This window comes from Mauremys reevesii, linkage group 6 (genome assembly GCF_016161935.1).
Source record: "Mauremys reevesii isolate NIE-2019 linkage group 6, ASM1616193v1, whole genome shotgun sequence".
NCBI classification, from domain to species: domain Eukaryota; kingdom Metazoa; phylum Chordata; order Testudines; family Geoemydidae; genus Mauremys; species Mauremys reevesii.
In genome coordinates this window covers 76,568,228-76,592,344 of record NC_052628.1, presented here as the reverse complement: position 1 = coordinate 76,592,344, position 24,117 = coordinate 76,568,228, and the positions used below count along the sequence as shown (strand labels likewise).

General features: G+C 40.8%; 1 protein-coding gene across 2 annotated transcripts in view; it reads left to right on the top strand.

Moving 5' to 3' along the window:
• Window positions 1-24,117, top strand: part of FBN2 (fibrillin 2) — a 245,391-nt gene that overhangs the window by 38,087 nt on the left and 183,187 nt on the right. For both annotated transcript variants that reach the window (XM_039544388.1, XM_039544389.1), the window contains exon 6: window positions 15,622-15,819. In XM_039544388.1, the coding sequence (XP_039400322.1) occupies window positions 15,622-15,819 (198 nt within the window). The remainder of the gene's footprint in view (window positions 1-15,621; window positions 15,820-24,117) is intronic.

Below are 24,117 nucleotides of genomic sequence, written 5' to 3'. Positions count from 1 at the left end.
CATGCTACTCCACATCCCACTTCCCAAGGAGGGATTGTGTTTGGAATGGAGGAAGCGGCATAGCCATGGCATTCCTGTGAGCTGGCAATCCCCAACTGCTGGATTCTTATGACAAGTGGCTTTCACCAGTCATTGGCCTGATCCCAGTTAACCCTAGGATCAGAGGTGAGGCAAAGCACTCTCTGGCTTTCTTGCACTCTCGTGCCAAATGCAACTCAGACGTAGCCCAGGATTGGAGCCACACTGTTACATATATTTGCCTAAATGATAGTTCAGGTCTGTTTGCATAAACTGAACTGATGTGGACAATGTACATTCAGTAAGCATTCTTACAATCTATAGTAAAATAAAGACCATTGAAAACTAGAGATCTTCTGATTAGTCACTTGATTGAGCAAATATACTTTAAATTTACAGGTCAAACAGCCCTTCTTAATTTAATTATTTGAGCTTTGCTGTTTTTAAACTAAAAGGCCAGTTCTCTGCTCATGTAAATACAGTTCAAGAGAGTTAAGCGCATTAAACCCAGCAGAGAATTTGGTCCACAAGAGTTTATTCTCCAATAAACATGCTTCTCTTTATTCATGTATATTTTTACAAGTCTGTCTCATATACCCACTCCCAGCCAGTTAAGTGGGGGTAGTTTTCTTATCGTCTAAATTGTGTACATTTGCCCATAATTATAATAAGCTGAGTCATAGCACCATGAGCACAATATCTTTAGAGCTACCTAGAGATTTGAATAAAATGTGTGTGAAAACTGTTATAGGTATTTATTGTTATAAAACATTTATATACTGCCATAAATTCCCATGGTGCTTTAAAAAGACAAATAAGCCATGTTCCCTGCCCCTAAGTGCTTACATTTTGAAAAAGAAGACAAATACAAGAAAAGACATAGAATGACATGTCAGGGGAGGAAGGATGTGGGGTTTACTCAGGGAAGCGGGTAGAATGAGAAAACTGAGAACAGAAGCTTGGACACAATCTAACTTTATTTAAGTCTATGGAAAGATTCCTATTCACTTCAGTGATGTTGGATCAGGCCTCCTGTGAAATACTAACTGGGGAAGGGGGGAAGAGCATTTGGATATGGGAGGCATTGTTTCACCTTTGTATTGGCTTATAATGGAACTTTATACCCCTTTAGAAATACTGATAGACCGGTACAAAGCTTTAAACATGTTTAGGCTGCTAGTCTGCTAAATTGCTTTTCTAATTGAATGAGTCATTCCATGCTTGTGAGCAGTGCACGATTCTATTACAAAGTTATAAAGTGGAAGTGGCAAAAGTATTGCCAACAGCGTTACTAATTGTGAGTGTGCGCGCGTCTTCTGGCTTGTTTGGGTCTGAATGAAGAGTCACTTTATGCTCTCTAGTCTTTACAATTATTTGCAATATCAGTAAGTAGAGGACTTTGGACTATCTTTGGAAAATCCAAGATAATTGTAAAGCTCAAATTGTCTTTTAGCAGAAGGGTGTTTCTGAGGAAAAGTGACTCGAATTCAAACGTCATGCTGTATTAGTAGTGCACTGATTGGAATTTAAAATTATATACCATAGACTAACTTTTACTTAATCTGACCAAAATCCCAGGGAAGCTACTGGGAGTTTTGCTTTAGTAGAAAATGCAGATTTAGGGCCACTGCTTGGATTTAAATACTTGGCTGTATTTTTGCAACCAAAATGTTGCAACATTGCGCTAGTGCATGAAAACCAGAAAGGTAAACTGACAAGTACAACATAGAAAGTGAAAATGATTGATTAGTTTGTTTTTGTTGTTGAAGTTGGAGAAAAAAGTGAAAAGTGAATAAAGTATAAATGACGAACACTTATATTGGATTTTAAAATGTCTTTCAGTTTTCATAATTTGTCAGTGAGCAGTAACCTGTCTGTCTCTTTAGTTTATTATTTTAGCTGTACCTCACTTTAAATTGAAGTTTAATCGGGGGATTAATAGTTCTTTAAATTTGGTCCATTTTAAATTCTTGAATTTAAGAATGACTCTTCCTTTACAACTAGTTAGGCTGCATTTAGAAAGCTATCATTAATAACTACCGTTCTGTGGAGGAGAACTGTCCAGATGTCTGTCTTAGCATGTAGTGAGATTGAACATGTCTCTTATGGAGTAAAAGCAGATCAGTAACACGTTGTTCTAAAGCTTGGAAAAGACTGCATTTTAGAGGGGAAATCTGGTTTCCTCCACTTCAGAGTAATAGGTTAGGATATTGCAAAGGTGACATGTCAGCACTTCATAGACACAATTTGGTGGATTCAGAATTGCTGTCTTCTTTTACCTTCTGTCCTACTTCCTGGTGAATATCAGCAGTGGTCCTGGAGTCCCACTGAAGACTTTACATGAACCTAATTGATACACACTGGTAGATCCTGTTGCATCCTGTTACAGCATTGAGGTCAATGGTTGCAAAATAAGGAAAACATCCTTATTCCTGTCAGCAGAAAGGGTGTTGTGAATAAAAACACTGACTGCTGTTTCTAGTGAACTATCCACTGAAACCAACAGAATGTCAGGATAATTCAGGTATGGTAGGCATCTTGGACATGAGACTTTGGCAGTTGTGAAATAGTTAAGTCCCTCTATTTTATTTCATTTCATTTTATTTTTTTGCATGAAGTTAATGACCGAGTGCAGCTGCAGGACTGTGTGTTCAGAGGGTTTCTAATTTGCTTTTGTTTTTTTTTAAACATTGTATATTTTCTCTAGTTTGAGCAGGATTTGCTATTGAAATAACTTCAGTTTTTCTTTTTTCTTTAAAAAATTTGGGTGAATTTTGAAGGAATTCTCACATTGGTTAGAGCCAGGCATAGAGTGAAGTTGGTCTGTATAAGACACGTTAATTCCACCTCAGTCCTAACCCACAACACCTCTGATATTTTAAGTATCAGAGGGGTAGCCGTGTTAGTCTGGTTCTGTAAAAGCAGCAAAGAATCCTGTGGCACCTTATAGACTAACAGATGTTTTGCAGCATGAGCTTTTGTGGGTGAATGCCCTCTTGCATCCGACGAAGTGGGCATTCACCCACGAAAGCTCATGCTGCAAAACGTCTGTTAGTCTGTAAGGTGCCACAGGATTCTGATATTTTAGTGTAATGCCTTACTTGAATAGAGGCTCCCAATCATGCCTAACAGTGCCAAACTGTATGCTGACTGATATGGCCAAATAGGGACTCAGATGTAAACATCAAACTCAGTTTTCACTTTTGACCTAGCAAGGATTTGAATACAGGTCACTAGTGGTAAAAAAAACTTTGAACCACTGGTCCACCTAACAGGAAAATTTGAATAAACTACATACCGTTGCTTTTGTGTTTTGCAGCTATGGGGGGAAAATGCAGATTTAAGGTAATTATCCTGACTGCTGCTTTACACCTGAAGAATTGAAAAATGTCCCAATGTGAATTTCTAAGTTCAGAGATTCTACGAATAATAAGTGTTAGGGTTTTCACTTAGTGGTACTGATTCTGAACACACTTACTCAAATGTGTAGTCTCTAATTAAATAAGTAGCTGTGTTGTCCTCAGTGGGACTACTGGCGTGAATAAAGATTTGGAGGATGGCTTTATAGAGGAGATTTCTAGATTCTGTCTTCAGTATTCCAGGTGCTCATTCTTTGTGCAGTCCTTAAAATTCTGCCTTGCCTACTGCGGATTTCAGTCTTGGAGGGTGAATTCCACTGAATAGTATTGAGTTCCTAACCCCCCCCAACTCTTTCCCTGCAGAATAGGTGGAATTTTAAGTCTTCAGGATTAAATACATGGTCCAAAGGAAAGATTCCCACCCTCAACCCTCAGGGACATAGCTAAGGCATTGCCCTGTTCACTATTTGGAATATCAAGTAATTCAAGGTTATAATGAACATTGGTCTGATTGTGCAGGGGCTGTGTTTTGCTAAGCAGTATCTTATTTTCTTAGGGGCAAATCTTGGCTTGTGACCCAAGCCTGAATTACAGGTTTTTGTGCAGGGTAGGAAGGTTCAGCAGGGGTCAAGGAATGGAGGAATCCATTGCCATGGCGTAGCAGCAGGGCAGTAGTGCAGCTGTTAGTGCACAATCAGGGTTACAGTGGATTACATTGCTGCTATCTCCCACCCTTCAATATGATTTGGTTGGTAGTCTGGCACATCTCATCAGTGGAGCTGATCTGAATTTATTCTGGTGTAGCACTGCAAAATCTGGCCCATGTAGCTTTACAGACTTTTTAGCAGAAATGTATTTGAATACATTGGTGGAGTGTTTCCTTTCCAATATGTAGAAAAGAAATGGTGATGAAGGATAAAGCTTACCTTGGAAAAAATATAGCCTGGGTCTATATTATCTCTCCTGTTGAGACCTCTGTAATAGGGATCCCCATTAAAGGAAGGTCTGGAGCAGTTGCAGCCAGGGAGATTCCTTGGTAGTGTAGTTTTGCTGCCAAGGATATCTGGGATCATTGGGAGCTAAGACCAGTGCATAGGCACAGATTCTGTGCAAATAGCCTTGCCTTCCCTCTGATCTCTCTGTGGGCAGGGAGACTTCACTCCCCAGGCAGAATGTGGTTTTTGTTATTATATATTATGTGCATTGCAATAGCACCTGGGAGACCCATTGTGGGCCAGAACCCCAGTGTGCTAGGCACAGTACAAGCACAGAACAAAAAAACAGTCCCTGCCCCAAAGAGTTTACAATCTAAGTTTAAGACGAGATAATCGGTGGACACAGATAGACCCTTGGGGGAGGCACAAAGAAACAATTACACAGTATTGGTCAGCATGATAGGCAGTGGTCCTCACACATCAAATCCTTAACCTTAGAATGATATGTAGGAACTGTGGCATAGGGGAACTTTGCAGAGATTTTCTTCTCCTATTTCATATTCCCCTATGGACTCTAGTGTGTGTGTGTGTGTAAGGGGTGTGTTGGTGGTAATCAAGGCCTGAACTTGTTTTAGCATACATTTTCTAGTGTATTAGCTTATGAATTCAGTGTTCACTCAGTGTATCTTGATTATAATGCAAGACTTAATTCAGACATACACAGTATATAGGAGCAATTATAAAATGATAGCAGGAGTAGGATGTAACCTTAAAAAAAATTAAAGTTCTTGCTGGATCCAGGATTTAGAGAACATTCTTTTCCAAGGATGGAGACTTTGATTCCAAGCATGAAGCGCTCTAGTGCTCATTTAATGATACTGCAGTTCCATATGGCAAATGTTTCTTCAAGCAGTTATTTCTTCCCTTTATTTCATCATTCATGATTTTTAGTTGGTCTCAAGAGCAAATATTTTTTTACATGTCTCTGCTTTTATTTGTATCTTCACATTTAGAAAAAGTTATATATATTTTAAATGTTAGTTTTATACGTAGAAATTTGGAACTGTGTATTTTTGTTCCAAAACTAAGCCAAGCTCAAACTAATAAATGCAACAAAATTTTATTTTTTTTCTTGACACTGTGCCAAGTTTTCCTCACATACATAGGTGTTTAGGACTTCATTTTTTTTAATTAAAAATAATTAGCTTTCTGATCTGCAGATGATATTTTGAAAATTGTAATATCCCTCGTCTAATTAAAGCTGACATAATATCAATTATGCTAAAATGGATGTGCAAACCCTGGAATGTTATTTTTGGAAAAGTTACCTTCTTAGTTCCAGCAAAAGGAAAATAAGAATGTGCTTTGAATGAACCTGACAGCAGTGCGGTAGAAACTGGAATTCTGCTAAAAATCTATAAAACCCACATATACTGCTGCATTAAACAAGTTTTTTCTTTAAATTAAAGTTTTCTCTCCCCTGTTTTAATTGCAGTACATGTGTTAAATTGCCTAATCAATTATAGACATACATTTGTGTGATGGAAAGTATTGCATCATAGAATATAGTCAGAAACTGTCATGTGGGATTGCTAAACTGGTAGTAAATCTAAGCTGTAAAATGAAAGTTGTCATCTGTATGGATGAGTTTATGCCTTTGGAATAGATTTGTTATATATTTAAAAATGTTTAAGTTGATTTAGCCTTTTTAGATATTACAGACAATATAAAACTTTGACTTTTGTTTCAAATAGTATTTTACAGAACGCAAGTGATTTTTCAGGACTTATCAGAGTTTTTCAGTGTTCAGAATGTTGGTTTAAAAATGCTTTGTATTAATTGTCTTTTATCTGTATCACATGCTTAACTGTACTGAATGTTTAAGAGTTTAGCATGTGGAATTGCTGAAAATCAGCAAACCCTAAAAAGGCAGACTTAATATTCAAGCTTTGGTTTATATAAAGTTCTTAGTCTAAATAGTTGTACCGCTCAGAGACTTTTTTTTTTTCAAGAGAAATTAATAGCCCTGCCAAGTCCCTTTCTTTTTCCTAGAGACTAGCTCTTATTTTCAGCCAACAGTCTTTTCTCCCCAATGTGTTGGATGTCACCTTTTGAAAAAATGCTTTTTATTTATATCAGGCCTAAATCAGTACAATCCATCAAACTTCTTGTTCTAGATCTTTGAAACCTCTCTCATGGCACCTCCTCAATGTTTGCAGCTCAGTCTTACTGAAAAAAAAAGGCTTTCTGTATAACAGTAATTAAAATATTGAAGGAAAAACCATTTTAGATAATCTTTAATAAAACAAACTTTGTTCCTTTCTAATGTTTAAACTTGTTTTTGCATACTGCAGTTTGTGATCTGCAGATAGTGAAGTCAGGCTGTACATGAAGGAGAATATTTGCATATGCATACATTTCACATTCATTATCTAACTTCAGTTACAAATGTATATCATCAACCCCTTCTCTCTTGTTCAGATGGAAAAATTAAGCAAGGCCAGACTCAGTTTCCTCAATTTTTAATATGAACATAAAATTCCCTGTTAAGTTGTCAACCATCACCAGATCCATAGAAGAGTCCCAAATTCTGGTGGTTCATTCCTTGGCCTGCTGACGTTGCTTGCAGTGCAGTTGAGTTGTGAATTTATTTCACATATTGTTGTGATGTTATGACACTACAGGATGACTGAGTACAGTGTTGTAATCCATCACAATGGATTTAAATTAACTGATTGGCGAAGAGACCATGCAAGTCCCTGTCTACTGCAAAATCCCTTCTATATCACTGAGCAGGTTTTGTGTTTGCAGGTAGCTGTGTACAGAGACCTCTGCCCCCTTGACTTCTGTGGAGTTAGGTTACACACTGGCGCCATACGTTAACATAGGGAGGAGTGATGGGGTAGGTTGAGGAATGGGAGCTACTGCATCCCATGTAGGGTTTACTGTAGGGCAGCAACTGCTACTCTCGCATGTATCAGAGGGGTAGCCGTGTTAGTCTGGTTCTGTAGAAGCAGCAAAGAATCCTGTGGCACCTTATAGACTAACAGACGTTTGCAGCCACTGCTTGCATCCGAAGAAGTGGGTATTCACCCACGAAAGCTCATGCTGCAAAACGTCTGTTAGTCTATAAGGTGCCACAGGATTCTTTGCTGCTACTCTAGCATGTAATAACAGTCAGGTGGGGTCTGCATCTGACAGTCTCTTCACTGTATTTTCTTTTCCCAAGCATGGATTTCATCCTTCCACTCTGCCAATATGGATTTAACTCCCAGCATAGTGCCTGGTAGTACCTGGACTCTGTGAGGGGAGTGAATTTCACCCAGTGTGATTACTTGTCCTGTGGAATACAATAAGTGTGAGCCCTAACGGTGAGCCTGGTGTTGCAGTGTAGCGCTTTGCCACCTTTAAGTCCAGTCTAATTTCTGGATGCTCCAAGCATCTATTGGTTATCTAATGGCACTCATGTGTGGGAGTGAGCTCTTGGGAGGTTCCTGGAGTCTTTGGTACAATTCTGTCTCCAAAATGAAGGGAGGGTTGAGATTATTTCCTTGCTCGTCCCCTTCCTGGATACTCCTAAATCATGCCTGTCCATCAGGATTTATCTCTGGGGATTATTAAAGTCCTTTGAAGGGCAAATTTAGTTTAGATTTGGAATGAAACAGTTTGTACCAAATGACAGGATTTTTTTTTAAATCTGGGGCTCAGGGGGAGGAGGGGCGCCGGTGATGTCCCAGAGTCACTATACAAGGCCTTAATTCCATTTTTGTATTGCATAAACTGAACACTGTGCTTAATAGTCCTAGTAAATCTTCAGAAATAAAAGTGTAAACATTCACAGCAAAGTACAGTTAAATATGTTTTTTCAAGCCAGGCTACCTCCTTCTTTAGTTATTGTTTTAAGAAAGTGATTTTCTTTAAATAAGAGACAAAGTTAGAGAATCTGCAGTCCCTCAGTAATCATCTCTATAGCACAGATACATTATGTTTACCAGGGTTCTCACAAGCTTAGGCCCTAAATCCACAATCCACTTCACGGGGTTTGGATCTCTGTGCCCTATGGGGCTCTGTTAGCATCAATGATCTCTGTGTCGATTCTGGGATCTGCCAAAGAAGGGTCAGTTGCAGGGTTTGGACCTATGTGGGAACAGCTTTTTATTAAAATATTGTCAGCACATCCCTGCCAAGAAGAGGGCTCCATGCTTAGGTTCCCCCCAAATAACTTCTAATGGAGACTGTGTAAATCCATGGGCTGTCATTTGTTTGCTCTTTCCTCCCTCCATCTTGCTGAGGCAGGTAGATGTTTCTTTGTGGCTATTTGGGGGGAACTGACCATAATTACTGGACAGCAGCAATTAAACTGGTGAACTCATTGCCAGAAGAAGTGTCATTGCAACCAAGAGTTTAACAAAATTCAAAAAGGATTGGATATTGACATGGATATCAAAATATCCAGAGTTGTCATAATTAATTACAACAAATTTTTAAAGGGATATTAAACCTTGTGCTTCAGTGCTTAAGCCAATCTCTTCCTATTAGGTCCCCCTCATTAGGTCTCATCACGGTCTCTATCAGCCTACTGCAGGGTTCTATATCTTCCTCTGCTGCATCTGGTACTGGCCACTGTCAGAGACAGGATATTGGATTAGATGGAATTCAGGTCTTATTCAGTACAGCAATTCCTATGTTCCCCACCACTAGAACAGACTTTTGTGTCAAGCAGGTTTATTTAAACCATACATAGCACAGAATTGATTATTTTTAAAATCAAATAAAAAAGTTCTTAGAAAAATATCCATACATCTTTATATATAGCCTCATTGGGTATGTCTTCACAACAAAGAAAAACCCACGGCTGGCCCCTATCAGCCTGCTCAGGCTATGGGGGTGTTCCATTGCTGTGTGGACTTCCGGGCTCAGGGTGTAGCCAGGGCTCTAGCCCAGCAGTCTACACAGCAGTGGAAGAGCCCGCAAGCCCAAGTTGGCTAGCATGGGCCAGCCGTGGGTGTCTAGTTGCTGTGTAGACATGCCCATTGAGTTAATGCAAAATGCACATAAAGAACATTACTGCGGTTCGTAATTTCAAAGCAAATTTATAAGTACTGTATGCTACTTCCATTTTCTCCATTTTGGTGCTTTCTATGCCAAGAAAAAAGTGGTTCTTTTGTTTTTAAATTTACATTTTATTAATAATTAATATAGTCATTACAGAAGTTTTGTTAGTCTTCAAGTCACAATACATACTGAACTCAGACAGTTTTCTGAGACAAAGAAAACCATGAATAATATACATGCCAGAAGTAAATCACCTTCTCTCACCAGGGCATTTAGACTTTCTAAGTAGGAAATAATTTATAGCATATGTTCCATCAGTGCTCTCTGGCAGAATTGTTCCAGTAGCAATACTGAAAAGGGAACAAATGAAGAAACACCTAACAGTAAGACAGGAAAACCTACATGGAAAATCTGATTAATGGTTTTGTAGACTTTTAGGGCCAAAAGAGACCATTATGATGATTTAGTCTGACCTCCTGCGTAACACAGGCCATAGAACCTCAACCAATAATTTCTGCATCAAACACATAACTTTTGTTGATCTATAGCACATCTTTTAGAAAGACACCCAGCCCTGATTTAAAAACTTCAAGTGATGGATAATCCATTGCCTCCCTTCGTGTGTTATTCCAATGTTTTATTACCCTCATTTAAACGTTTGTGCTTTGTTTTTACTTGGAATTTTTTTGTCTACCTTCAGCTTTCCACTGTTGGATCTTGTTTATGCATTTTTCTGTTAAATTAAAGAGCCATCTATTAGAAATCTCAGACACTTGTAATCCATGATCCAACCATCTCTTGACCCCCTTTAGGATAAATTAAATAGATTGAGTTTCTATAGTCTCTCACTATAAGGCATGTTTTCCAGACTTTAAATCTTTCTTGTAGCTCTTGTCTGAACATTTTCCAATTTTTCAACATCTGTTTTGAAGTGTGGGCACTGGAATTGAACACAGTATTCCAGTAGTGGTCTTGTTAATGCAGCATTCAAAGGCAATACTACCTTCCTTCTCCTATCTGATATTCCCCTGACTAGATGGCATTCCCCCACTTAGCCACAGAATTGTACTGAGTGCACATGCTCAGTTGGTTATCTACTATTACAGAATATCAGGGTTGGAAGGGACCTCAGGAGGTCATATAGTCCAACCCCATGCTCAAAGCAGGAACAATCCCCAGACAGATTTTTACCCCAGTTCCCTAAATGGCCCGCTCAAGAATTGAGCTCACAACCCTGGGGTTAGCAGGCCAATGCTCACACCACTGAGCTATCCCCCCATCACTAAGTCCTTTTCAGGGTCACTGAAATTCTAGAATGAAGTTAATTCTTTTACGTGTAATTAGGAGTCTAATTAGAATCCGGTCAGACCTGACAGCCACTGCGGGCCCTGTAGATGCTAGCATGATATCTAATGCTTGTGCCCTAGTATCCAGTGAAATGGCAGAACAGCTGCTTCTTGCCAACAGAGAACTCTCTGGTTATAATAACTTGAGTTCCATAGTGATTTGGGCTGTCTCCTCCAGGTTTCTCAATACATTACTCCCCTAATATTATCCCCCCTCCTCTCACCTAATATATGCACCCAGTCTCTCTGTGTTCTGGTCATATTCCCTATCTCCTTCCCCAGACTCCTCCATGGGAATGAAGCCTCCTTAGCTATGATGTTTGAGCAGTGTGGAGTAGGTGAGAGGATTTACATACTGAACCTTTAGGTCTTTTAGGAAAGAAGCGGTCTCCTAATTTACTTGAATAAGCCATGATTTTAACAAAATTAAATATTACTCTGTGCTAGTGTTTGGGGTGGGTGGCGGGGAAAGACGCTCCTGAGGAGAACACCAATTTTTACATAGCAAAGCTTGTAATTTATACTTCTGTCTATATTATAATTGGTCCACATTATCCAATGTGTCCTCTTTAAAAAGTTTACTTTGGGGTACTAAAGTGACATACATACCGGACAGCACTAGCCCCAGACCATGCTACTCTGTGTAGGGGTGCTGCAACAAGTTATGACAATAAGATTTAGCAGACCTGATGAGAACTAGCTTTCAAAATTTTTGAGACATTAGGGTCCTTACCTCCACAAACCAAAAACCCAAATGTTCAGGCTTTATTTAGGTGGAAGGAATTTTACCCTATATTTGGTTATATGAACTGTTTCCGTTGTGCAATGGTAACCCACTGCTCAGTGTGTTTATATATCCTCCTTTTAGTAACTTGTCCACAGAGGATATGAGTCTATTGCAGCTACAAGAATTACTCATTTATCTTGAGTAATAGAAATTCATGCTGTTAATGTTGCAGTTTCCAGATTCCATCTTTGCTGATGAGCCAGCATGGAGGTTATTACACAGGAATAGCAGCAATGACTCTTAAAATATTCCTGAACCTCTGGTATGATGTCAGAGCGTCTCTCGCTTGATATCATCAATGATGGCAATACTTTGTATGTAATACAACCCCATTCCGATTTCACCTCATCACAGGGTGCTTGTAACTTAAGGCACTCCCATAGTCTATGATTCAATTTAATTATGTAAGCCATATTTTTCTACGTAGGGTGGCTCAGAGATATTCCTTTTAATTATTTTCCACCCATGCCCTTTTAAGACAACTTTTCAGCTCCACGTGTTTCTGAATCTGGTTGGTGTGGAGTTCTGATCGTTCTGAAGTCTCAGAAAGGATTTAACCTTATCACTTCTGCTCATTCTTGTCATTACCAGACCTCATGCAGAGCAATGCGTAGGCTGCTGACAGTCAGAACACAGGCACACATTAACTTGGCTTTTGATGCAGACATGAGTACCCATTTAGGAGTAGGCTATACCTCTTTCCTCAAACTCGGGGACTATTGCACTGGAGGAGGGGAGAGGGTAAAGTGTGTTCTAGCTGAGGTATCTCTCCCTCCAACATCCCCTGCATCCAGAACTGTTCCAGGGCAGACCCCCACTACTCTGGAGGCACTTGGACTGAGGTGGTGCCTCCCCCCATTGGGTCTTGGGGGAAAACTGCAGAGAGGAGCCAGCCTGAGACTCCAGCCAGTAGCAACAAGATCAGCCAAAGCAGAGACCTCTGGACAGTCAGAGAACGTTTTGCAATTTTGACTATACTTTTTGTGCCCTGTGCTGATTGGCTGTTTGCTCCAACTCTCTACCACCTCCTTCTTCACAGTCCATTCACCACATCTTCACTCTACATCTGCCCCTCTTATGCTCTAGACTCTGCCCAATCTCCCTTCCTTTCCCTTTTCTTTCCATTTAGCTTATCCCTTCCTAGGTTAAACCGAACCAGAACAAAAACCAGAACTGCCATGATGTTCGCTGCCATCACAGAGTGCACACTCCTTCCCTGACCCAGCATGTCTCTTCTCTGTTTACACTGTAAGCTCTTTAGAGCAGTGGCCATTTACTGCTCTGTGTTTGTACAGTGCCTATCACAAGGAGGCCTTGCTCCTGTGGCCATTAGGCACTATAATTATTAACGGGATTAATAATAATTTTCCCTCATTTAAAAAATAATAAATGCAGTTGTGGTCATCATTTGTATATTTAATATTAGCAGTATTTACAATTGGATATTAGAAATAATAGTATTAAAACCTCTTGCTGTGTATATGAAGAAAATTGGCTTCATGTGCCAGGGAGAATATATATTTTTATAACTGATACTCAGTAAGTAATTAATTGCAATACCAGTCTTTGTTAAAGAGCATATTATTTTCCACTGGTGAAATCCTGGCTCCATTGAAGTTAATGGCAAAACTCCCATTGACTTTAATGGGGCCAGGATTTCACCCCATGTCTTTACATTCTTATTTTCTGAACAAATCTGTTTTTCTTCTGTATTTTCTCAAAGTAACCTGACCATCGACAGTGATTTGAAAGCTGAAAGCAAAGTACCATATGATATTCCCCTCAAGCTGCATGACACCTGCACAAACTTTCATGAAGGGAGTGCACAATGGTAACATATGATAGAGCTCTTTCCTAATCCTTAGCCTTTAATTAAAATTCAGGCAAGATTCACAATGAGTTCATGGTACCGAAATCCCTAATGGGATTTATGGAATTTGTTCATATTTCAAATATTAGTCATTCCTGAATGAGTCTGTTGTGTGACAAGGTCACTGTCTTCTCTTATCAATCATCAATGAGATATATAATTTCTGTACATTTTAAAGAAAATGCAACAGTCATTGGTTTGACAGGGAAGAACCTTGGCCCTCCGTTGTGGAGCTGATACTATAGCACTTCCTTTAGATAATGTAGGTACTGTAGCAAAAAATGTTGCTCTGTGTATTTTGAATATTGAAGAGGAGACGGGGAAAGCACAAAAGCCTTAATATTTCAGTATAGTTATTCACTTGAGACTATCTAAGTGGATGGAAATCCTCTAACCTCACAGACTTTTTTCTTAATAATTTAGACCCTGATTCTGCAAAGACTTAGGCACACATTTAACTTTATGCACTGTGAATACACACAGTGAAGTGAATGGGGCTAATCACAATGTAAACCATCTGAGCCTGATCCTTGGTGCGAAGGAAATGTAAAGTCATTGTGAGTGGGCAGCTGAGAATACCTCTGTTGTGGGGGAATCCTGGGCTGGCATAATCAGCTGGCACCCTCTTTCAGCAGCGCAGCCTAAGGGATGTGCCACAGTGTGTATGGACAAATTACTGTTGCTTTCTGTTGATCTGGAATGACTCCTAGAGGGTTGTTGTAAATCAACATAAATTTGAACAGTCCTGAAGCAGCTCTGAGTTACATTGAGTGCTACAAGGATAAGGGGAATGGAAGGGTGGCTTTGAGCCACATTTCCTCCACTCTTCAGTCCTGTACTCATCACAGCTCAGCCATACCTGAGAATCTGTGTCTCTGCTTTTACTTGTTAAATGTAAGGTACAATGAAGATCAGTAGTAATCTAAAATAATCTCAAAATGAAATGTGCCATGGCTTAATTTCTAGAAAAATCAAAATAATACAGGGTATATATTATGGGGAAAATATCCCAATTGACCATTGCTATATGAAAAAGGAAACATTCTATCATGGAAGAATATGCTAGTTGCATAAAGTTATATATCTGGCTGTGATAGATCATATAAATATTGAATTCTTATCCATAAATCACAAATTGTGAAGACATGGTTATGCAAATCATAACAAACAAGTGGGATTTAAAATGAGGGGGTTACACTTTCTTTACTAAATGTTGTAATTCACCAACTTGATGTGACATCTGTAATTGCATATTTGTAAATGCTTGTTTTTTCCAGTAGTTCATCAGCATAGCATGTACGAGTTCCATTTCCCTATCACTTCTATTTGAAAATAAATGATAAACTAGTTTGCATTCTGTGAGAAGCATGCAGTTAAGTCACTAGTTTGTACTAAGCATTGCAAATAGAATGCTAGCTGTGTGACTGTTTCTTGCATGGCCTCATTTGAGCTGAAATGAACCCATTGGTACCAGTGGTCTGGATTTTCCTCTGGTAAATTGTAATGAATTTGCTCAGCAACAGGAAATCCAAATTCCCAGATCTCCCAGGAGTTAATAAAATGATTAGTTTATGTATTTTTTTTATTTTTAGCTTTTCATATATTACAGTATTAATTTTACAGCTGATAAGAACATAAGAACGGCCGTACTGGGTTAGACCAAAGGCCCATCTAGTCCACTATCCTGTCTACCGACAGTGGCCAATGCAAGGTGCCCCAGAGGGAGTGAACCTAATAGGTAATGATCAAGTGATCTCTCTCCTGCCATTCATCTCCACCCTCTGACAAACAGAGGCTGGGGACACCATTCCTTACCCATCCTGGGTAATATCCATTAATGGACTTAACCTCCATGAATGTATCCAGTTCTCTTTTAAATTGTGTTATAGTCCTAGCCTTCACAACCTCCTCATGCAAGGAGTTCCACAAGTTGACTGTGTTCATTTGATCACCTCAAAGCTCAGTTTTGGGGGATGAGCTCCCTTCATCTTCCAGCATCTTTCTCAATAATAGCCAAAATCTTGAACTGACTTATTTATTTATCTTTACAAAAATTAGTGCTTTTTGTGGAAGGTATACTACTACATCTGCATGCAAGACCATGATTTAAATGTCAAAGATTTGCTGGTATTTTCTTTACATTGATATCTGTTGGAAAAAAAATGTATTCCCTCTGTATTATTTGGGTCAGTTAGTGGAGGCAACATTGCGTTTGCATCAGACATTCCATTTTTCCATTCTTCTTTTCCAGATTATAGAACAGGCCCCTGTTTCACTCAGGTCAACAACCAGATGTGTCAGGGCCAGCTGACTGGCATTGTTTGCACAAAGACTCTTTGTTGTGCAACCATTGGACGTGCGTGGGGCCATCCCTGTGAGATGTGTCCTGCCCAGCCTCAGCCATGTCGTCGTGGCTTCATACCTAACATCCGCAATGGAGCATGTCAAGGTAAGCCTTTTGGTTTGGCTGTGCATGGTTACTGCATCGTGAATGTTGTCTAGAAAAGCACATATCCACCTAAAACCAAATTACTGGGTTTTTTTTTTTTGCAATGTTTGTTATTTCAAAGATTTGGAGATTCCATGAATCTATGAAATAATAAACACAGAAAAAAAACACAGAAAAAATATAATATGATTGCTGTTATTCACAAAATTCTAATAATCGTGGAAACGCCAAAGTTTTAGCTGGGATACATGTACCTAATAATGAAACTAGTGGTATGGAAAAAAATGAATACAAACCAAAAGACCATACCAAGAGAGTGAGACAGGGGCTGTGTCTCACATCCACCAGGTATGATATAATGCTAGTTACTGAACCTGAGTCTCTTGCTCTGGCCTTTGATTAAAGTAAAAATCATAGAATATCAGGGTTGGAAGGGACCTCAGGAGATCAGTTAGTCCAACTCCCTGCTCAGAGCTGGACCAATCCCCAGACAGATTTTTGCCCAGATCCCTAAATGGCCCCCTCATGGATTGAGCACTAAACCCTGGGTTTTGCAGGCCAATGTGCAAACCACTGAGCTATCTCTACCCCCGCATTGCCCATGTACTTTGAGTTATGTCTAGAAAAAGAACTGATGGCCTCTGTTACTGTTGAGCAGTTTGCTTTGTAAAGTGGTGGTTGGGGTCCTAGTTCTTTATCTTTGCTATTTATTATTTACTTACCTATTTGCACAACCTTGGGGACACACAGATCATGTAGTTGGAGCCACTTGTGGTTTGTCAATCAGTTGGGTGCAAAGGCTGAAGACTGTATTAGCGGATGTGGTACCAGGAACACTGCTTTGTGAATGGGCAGCAGCCCCCGGTGTCTTTGGTAAGGAATGGTCTAAGAACTGAGAAGACCTGTCAGACTCCTTGTCTGATGCACCATCCCCTTCTGCCTTTTCTCTAGCAATCAGTGACTGATTGTTCCACTCCCATATGACCTCATATATATGATGGTGAAGGCAGACATATCAAGAAAGTTTGTCTTGCCCGCTCTCTGTCTCTTCCTTTGATTGAATTCTTAAACAAACTGCATGTAGAATGAAATGGCTAAGGATAGCAGAAATTCCAAATCATTAGGAGGTTACTTCCTTTCTGTTGCATAGGTGGTGGTGGTCTCAAGTTGAGATATGTACTGTTGTTTCAGTACTTTTCCTGGGATCCCTAGCAGCCAAGTTGGCAGAAATACTCTCCAGAGCACATAACTTCTGTACATTTTCTCTAGTTTGGCCACAAGACACACATAATACAGAATCTTGTTTGCTGTCAGTGTTCTAGGACCCCAAGGCAATCTCTCTTTCTGACTGGGCAAGCATCCACAGATAGAGTGAGGTCTGGCTCATTGTCAGATCTGAAATCAACTGTTATTACAATACATGCATGGTTACAATCTGACAACCCACTCTGAATGCTTATTGCATTGGATATAAAGTGTTTAACAACTCTGCTTGTAGTATGTGGTAATGGCACATTGCCATGTTTAGAAAACGGGGGTTATTCCTGTGCTTGGGATTGTGAATTGGGCTTCAGATTTTGTGTCACTGAAATATGTACGTCTCCAATGAAATCCTCAAACCCTACAGTCAGTATGCAGCACCTAGAAGATGATGACACAATCTGCTCTTTCTTTCATGGATTATTATAACCATTATATGCACTTTTACTTTTTGTAACAATAGCATAAATGGGCATAGCCTATTAAAGACATTGGGGAAGTTTCTTACTTGGGAATCTCAAAATCATCGACATGCACTGATCTGCCTGTGAGCTTCAATATCTTTTAAGTCTTACAATTTCCCAAAGCCTTTTCAGAAAACATGGTTTGGTTACAGTGGTCTCTGTACAGACAGATCCCCAAATGTAACTGAGAGAATGCCTAACACAGTACGAGAGAGAATGATTATAACTAGGAGAACTCTTTTCGCTAAATACCAGTAGTCCAATATAAATACTTCAGTCAGCGCATCATTAGGGCATCCCTATAGCACTGGAGAATTCTGTATCTAAATGCTGGGATGAAAAATTCACTAAGATTCCTCTTTTCAGAGTAGCAGCTGTGTTAGTCTGTATCCGCAAAAAGAACAGGAGTACTTGTGGCACCTTGTACCACATGTATCATGCTAAAATAAATTTGTTAGTCTCTAAGGTGCCACAAGTACTCCTGTTCTTTTTAAGATTCCTCTATGACCTAAAGGAAAGTATATAAATGATGGGGAATTTTTAGACTAAATTCTGCATTCACAGAGATTCAGAAAAGCCCCATCTGGTGATATTTGGGGATATTATAGCTAATATTAGAATAATGGGCTCAGGAAATGTATCCTGTAATACTGCAGAACTGGCCATGTAACTTGTTTGTATATGCTAAATGTAAACACACACATCTAGGACAAAGAATGTAGACCATATTTATAGGATGGGGAAATCTCTTCTGGGAAACAGTGGCTCTGAAAAATACTTGAGGGTCCTGGTGGATGATCAGCTGACTATGAGCTTTCAGTTTGATGCTGTAGCCAAAAGGACTCATGTGATTCTTGGATGCATAAACTGGGAAATTTCAAGTAGGTGTAGAAAGGTTATTTTATTTCTGTATTTGGCATTAGTGCAAGTGCTGCTGGAATACTGTGTCCAGTTCTGGTGTCCACAATTTCAAGAAGGATGTTGCTAAATTTGGAGAGGGTTCAAGAGCCAATAGAATGATTAAAGGATTAGGAAACTTGCCTTCAAGTGATAGACTCAAGGAGCTCATCTATTTAGCTTAGTAAAGAGAAGGATAAGGGGTAGGGTGACCATATTTCCCTATGCTAAATACAGGACACCTGGATACAGGATACCTGGTAAAATTACTTGTATTCAAGTGAGTTCAATGGCAATCAACCAAAATATGCAGTAGAACAATTCAAATTAACATCAAGTTGATTGAGCCCCTGTTAAAAAAAAAATACTGCATAGTTGGGGTTTTTTTGTTTACCTTCTTATCTTTAAGGCTTTACGGTTCACACAGGGAGGGGTGACACACACACACACACACACACACACGGAGAGGTGACACACACCCACACCCACACTCACAGGGAGAGCTGACACACACCCACACGCTCCCTTACACCTCTCTTACACGGGGGTGACCGACCAACCTGACCCTCCCTGCCTGCTGCTCTCCACCCTCCATGCCTGGCTGGGCCTCCTGGATGGACCCACCTCTCCTGGTACCCGTGCCACATCTTCCCAAGGCAACATGTGGGGGGATACACAGGGTTATATATGCCCTCTCCCCACCCAGATTTCTGCCAGACTTCACACCAAAATGTGGCCAGCAGCAGCCTTTTGGCACTGTGCAGGAGGGAAGGGATGGGAGCTGCTTCCAGCTGCAGGGGAGGAGGAGGAGGTGAGGAAGGGATGACCTGGCCCATGTCTTCATAGAGCTCATCTCTTTCCCCTCCACCTTGTGGCTGGAAGCAGATTGTCCCTTCCTGCCCATGCAGTGTTGAAAGGCAGCTAACATCTCCAGGCTGCTGATGGCCAGGGACATAAGCCAGCTGCCTCTGGCTACAGCATGGGCAGGAAGGGGTTAAGCCCTAAAGATGCATTGTGCACCAGGACCCGAGGAACCTGATTGCAGGGGCTTCATGGAACCTGGCCAGAGAGGTGGCTCCAGCCCAGCCCAAAAGTCTATACTGCAATTAAAGAGCCCCTTAGCCCAAGTCAGCTGGCACAGGCCCGCTGTGGGTTTTTAATTGCAGTGTAGACTTACCCTTATTGATAATGTGGGGTGAGACAGCTTCCCATCCCAGCCAGGAAAGGGGGTTAAAGAGCTCCTCTGGGCACAGTCAGCCTCAGCCCAGCACATCTAAGAGGCCTGTCCAGCCTGGAGTGGGTGAATCCTTAAAAGTGAGGATTCAAACCCAATACCAGGTGGCATTCAGAGGGAAGCTCTCTAGCTCCACAAAGCAGGAGTTGCTTACTTGGAAAGCTGCTTAAAGAGCCTCTGCTGCCTGCCCCTGCCTGGAGCCTTTGAAGAGGCAGAGGGATCATCTTTATTTTGTTTTCCTTTTTAAAGCTCGGGGTACTCACCTGTGGTCCCTCAGTCACACAAGGGGTTAGGAACCCATACCCCTGCACAGAGTCTGTTTCCTTTTGCCTTGCAGGGAACAGCCAGGTGAGCCCGGACTGCTTTGTAGGCTGCAAGATTATTTTGTTTACCTTTTTCATTTGAACTCCTATTGCATCCAGGAGAGTTGTTTCTCAAGCTTTACAGCTGGAGGCCCACACCCCACACTGCAAGCCAACTCAAATGTCTACATCCAGCGAAGGACTTCTGGGATGAGAGGTGCTTACCCTCACCCCTAGGCAGCACCCTAGAGCAGTGGTTCTCAAACTTTTGTACTGGTGACCCCTTTCCCACAGCAAACCTCTAGGTGCGACCCCTTATAAATTAAATCACCACTTTTTCATATTTTTTTATATATTTAATATAATAAATTCTGGAGGCAAAGTGGGGTTTGGGGTGGAGGCTGACGGCTCGCAGGGCCATTCATTTCACTTCTTTATGCCTGTAAATAGGGATAAAAGCCTAGCTGGCTGGCTAGAGAGACAAGGTGGATGAGGTAATATATTTTATTGGACCAACTTCTGTTGGTGAAAGTGACAGGTTTTTGAGCTACACAGAGTTCTTTTTCAGGTCTAGGAGAGGTACTCAGCTGGATGGCTGGCATTTTTTGTGGATTAATCAGTTATGTTTGCAGAGCAAGTAGAATGCTATAGATTTATTTATTCATTCATTAACGATACCATGGCAACCTAAAGAGGAATTTAAAAATAACCCAGATCTTTAAATCTCCCCATAGCAGTTCTTTTTGCTTCAGCAATAGGCTTTATGACTGATTTTTAATTCAGGAGAAGATAGAAATGACACTTGTCATATTCCCAAGAGATCAGACAGTCCATCATCTCAAAGTATTCAGACGAGACAATCTTAGTTGAAAATACTTTCTTGCCATTACTACATGGCTGTGCAGCAAGGTAGTGGCAGGAATCCCATGCTGGAAAATTTCTCAGATCCTCCCAACATTCCTTAACAGTCCATTTTTTAGCTACTCCCTTTCCTCTTCAGACAGTGATTCTTAGCACCAGAGAAAGGAAATAGGGAGCTCCTACATCTTCGCCCCACTACTGAGTGGCTAATCCAATCTCAAGGGTTTTCCCAAACATCTTCCCTCCTACTGCCCATTGTTCTTATGAAAATGGGACAGAGCTGCAGGAGATGATATGCTGAGAAATGATATAGTAAGAATACATCCAGTCAGAGATGGCAGAATACATAAAAACTTAAAATTCATGATGGAAAAACAACCGATATTATTTTCCTGATAGGTCAGTTCTGAAGATCTACTGTGTGTGTTAAAGTGACTCTCTTAAAACAGATGTCCCCTTACCTGGGACTCCATCTGGCTCCCATTGAAGTCAATGCCATAACTCTCAGGATCAGACCCCTAGTAACTGATAATACCTTTAAATTATTAAAACAAGAAAAAAAACTAATGTGATTTTTCACCATTTCTGCTGATTATTACTTTTGCATTATTTTACTCATCTAGGGCACACAGAAAAGGCTAGTCCTTTCAACTGTATTCTAGGCCATTTAGCTTTCTGGTTCTCATGCACCGAGTTAATAAAAAAATAAACACATCTATTTTCATTTAAATTAAAATATAACATTCAGGAGAATGTTTCTGTTTAGTAAAACTTTTTTGTTTAAAAAAAAAAAACCAACCAAACCAAGCTTCCCCTAAATTTAGGGTCTATACTATCTGACAGAATTTCTCTAAGTATATTTGACAGAGTCTCCATTTCCCTAAACTTTTTTTTATCTTTAAGGTTCTCTGAGAAACTGTCCACTCATCAGAGAGAGGCCGAAGTTGGCTAGGTTTTCAAGGTGCATGTGTAAAGTTAGCAATGCAAATCCTGCAGGCGGTTACCACTTACTCAGAAAACTGTCTGGAAAAAGCAAAGAACCTTTTTTCACTTGCCAGATATTTTCAGACCCATGAACACATGGAAACATTCTACCAAATCTTTAGCATATTGAATCTCTTGGTATATACAACCGTGCCTAAAGGATAATTCATTTAATTTTGTGTTTATGGCACTAAGAATGCTTTTTATTCATTTGGCCCTCAGAAGTATGAACAGTTCGGGAATGAATAATGTTGAAATTGAGGTATAGTTAAACCTGGCTGACAAGGTAGAACAAAAACACCCAAACCACCTGTCTATTTAATCCCCTGTCTATTTGATCACAAAATCGTAGTGTATGCAGACAAATGATTCCTGTGGCTGAAAATGGTATTCAGAAAGTAATTCACTGAAGAAGCCATTTTAAGAATATATTGTATTAACTTTGCTCTCTAGTCTTTCCAAATTCCAAAAGGCTAATAGCATAATTCTAAAAACCCTTATTTGGATGAGCGAGGGGAGGGGGTTGTGTAATGTGAGACACAAGTAGTAGTTTCATTGACTTGAGCTACTCCCAGAAAAAGGAACTACTTACAGGATTAGCCCTCTAGGTTGTATTTCTTTTAACTAACAATGGTGCTTAATGTATTCATTCACTTTATATTAAAAATGATTTTAAACAATTCCCTTACAGTGAAAATATAACACCTATCCCCCACGCACATGTTTGGATTAACATCTTTCCTAGAAGTTGTTGAACATGTAAGCCAGCTCATGTGATTGAGGCTTTGCAGGATCAGTACCTCACTTAGCAAGACTATATTCATATTTCTTCATTGGACGTGTTTCCTTCTTTGTAGAGCAGTGGGCTGTGTAAAATCACCATCCCCGAGGTGGTCTGTCTTTCCTCCCCTTTAAAAAATAATGGATTTTTTTCCAAACCATATGGATTAAAGTTGTAATTAATGGAATTACTTGAATTCTAAAACTTTGTTCAAGGCCAGAGAGAAACCGTTTCTGTCTCTGGAACTTATTCATTTCCTGCTGCTACTGCAATTAATTTATAATTACTTAATATCTTTGGTTATAAGGCAGTGAAGTGTACTCTTATGAGATTCAAACAGAGATCATCTATGCGAAGGCCACCAGTAAACTCAGATATTGCTATTTTCAAATTAATCTGCTTTTTAACCACAACTTTGCTGAGGTAGCATAAGTTAAACAAGCAGCAATAACTGACGGGGTGCATTTATATTCAGCATCTTCAGTTCATTTTGAGGCAAGAGATTCAAAGGCCATATACAATAAATATGTGCTGGAGGGGGCTATTGGGTGGGTTTGGTATGAGAGGAACTTACCTTCTCGCTGGATACTGCTAAATCAGACCTGCCAGGTCTGACTTCCCTGGCCTCACGATTAGAAGGGACAATTTTGAATTCCAAATAAAGTAACTCCTCGCTTAACATTGTAGTTATGTTCCTGAAAAATGCGACTTTAAGCAAAATGATGGTAAGCGAATCCAGTTTCCCCATAAGAATTAATATAAATCAGGGCCGCCCAGAGGATTCCGGGGGCCTGGGGTCTTCGGCGGTGGGGGGGCCCTTCCGTTCCTGGACCCTCCGCCGAAGTGCCCCGAAGACCCGCGGCGGGGACCCCCCGCCGCCGAGTTACCACCGAAGCGGGACCCGCCGCCGAAGTTCAGCCCGGTCTTCGGCGGTAATGCGGCGGCGGGGGGCCCCCCCGCCGCGGGTCTTCAGGGCACTTCGGCGGCGGGTCCCGGAAGGAAGGGCCCCCGCGCCGAATTACCGCCGAGACCAGGCTGAACCGGCGGCGAGTCCCACTCCATCTTGGCGGTAATTAGTCGCTGCGGGGGTCCTTCCGCCCCGGAGCGGAAGGACCCCCCGCCAGTGAAGACCGGGAGCGAAGAAGCTCCTGCGCCCGGCACCGCAAGAGTTTGCCGGGCACCCCGGAGCGAGTGAGGGACCCCGCTCCAGGGGCCCCGAAAAACTCTGGTGGGGGCCCCTGTGGGGCTCGGGGCCTGGGGCAAATTGCCCCTCTTGCCCCCCCCCTCTGGGCGGCCCTGATATAAATGGGGGTGGGGGGTTGGGTTCCATGGAATTTTTTTCACCAGACAACACACACACACACACACACACACACACACTCTATAAGTTGTAAACACTTCAATACTGTACACAGCAATGATGATTGTGAAGTGTGGTTGAGGTGGTGAAGTTAGAGGGTGGAAGAGCGTGGGATATTTCCCAGGGAATGCCCTACTGCTAAATGCAATTGGCTG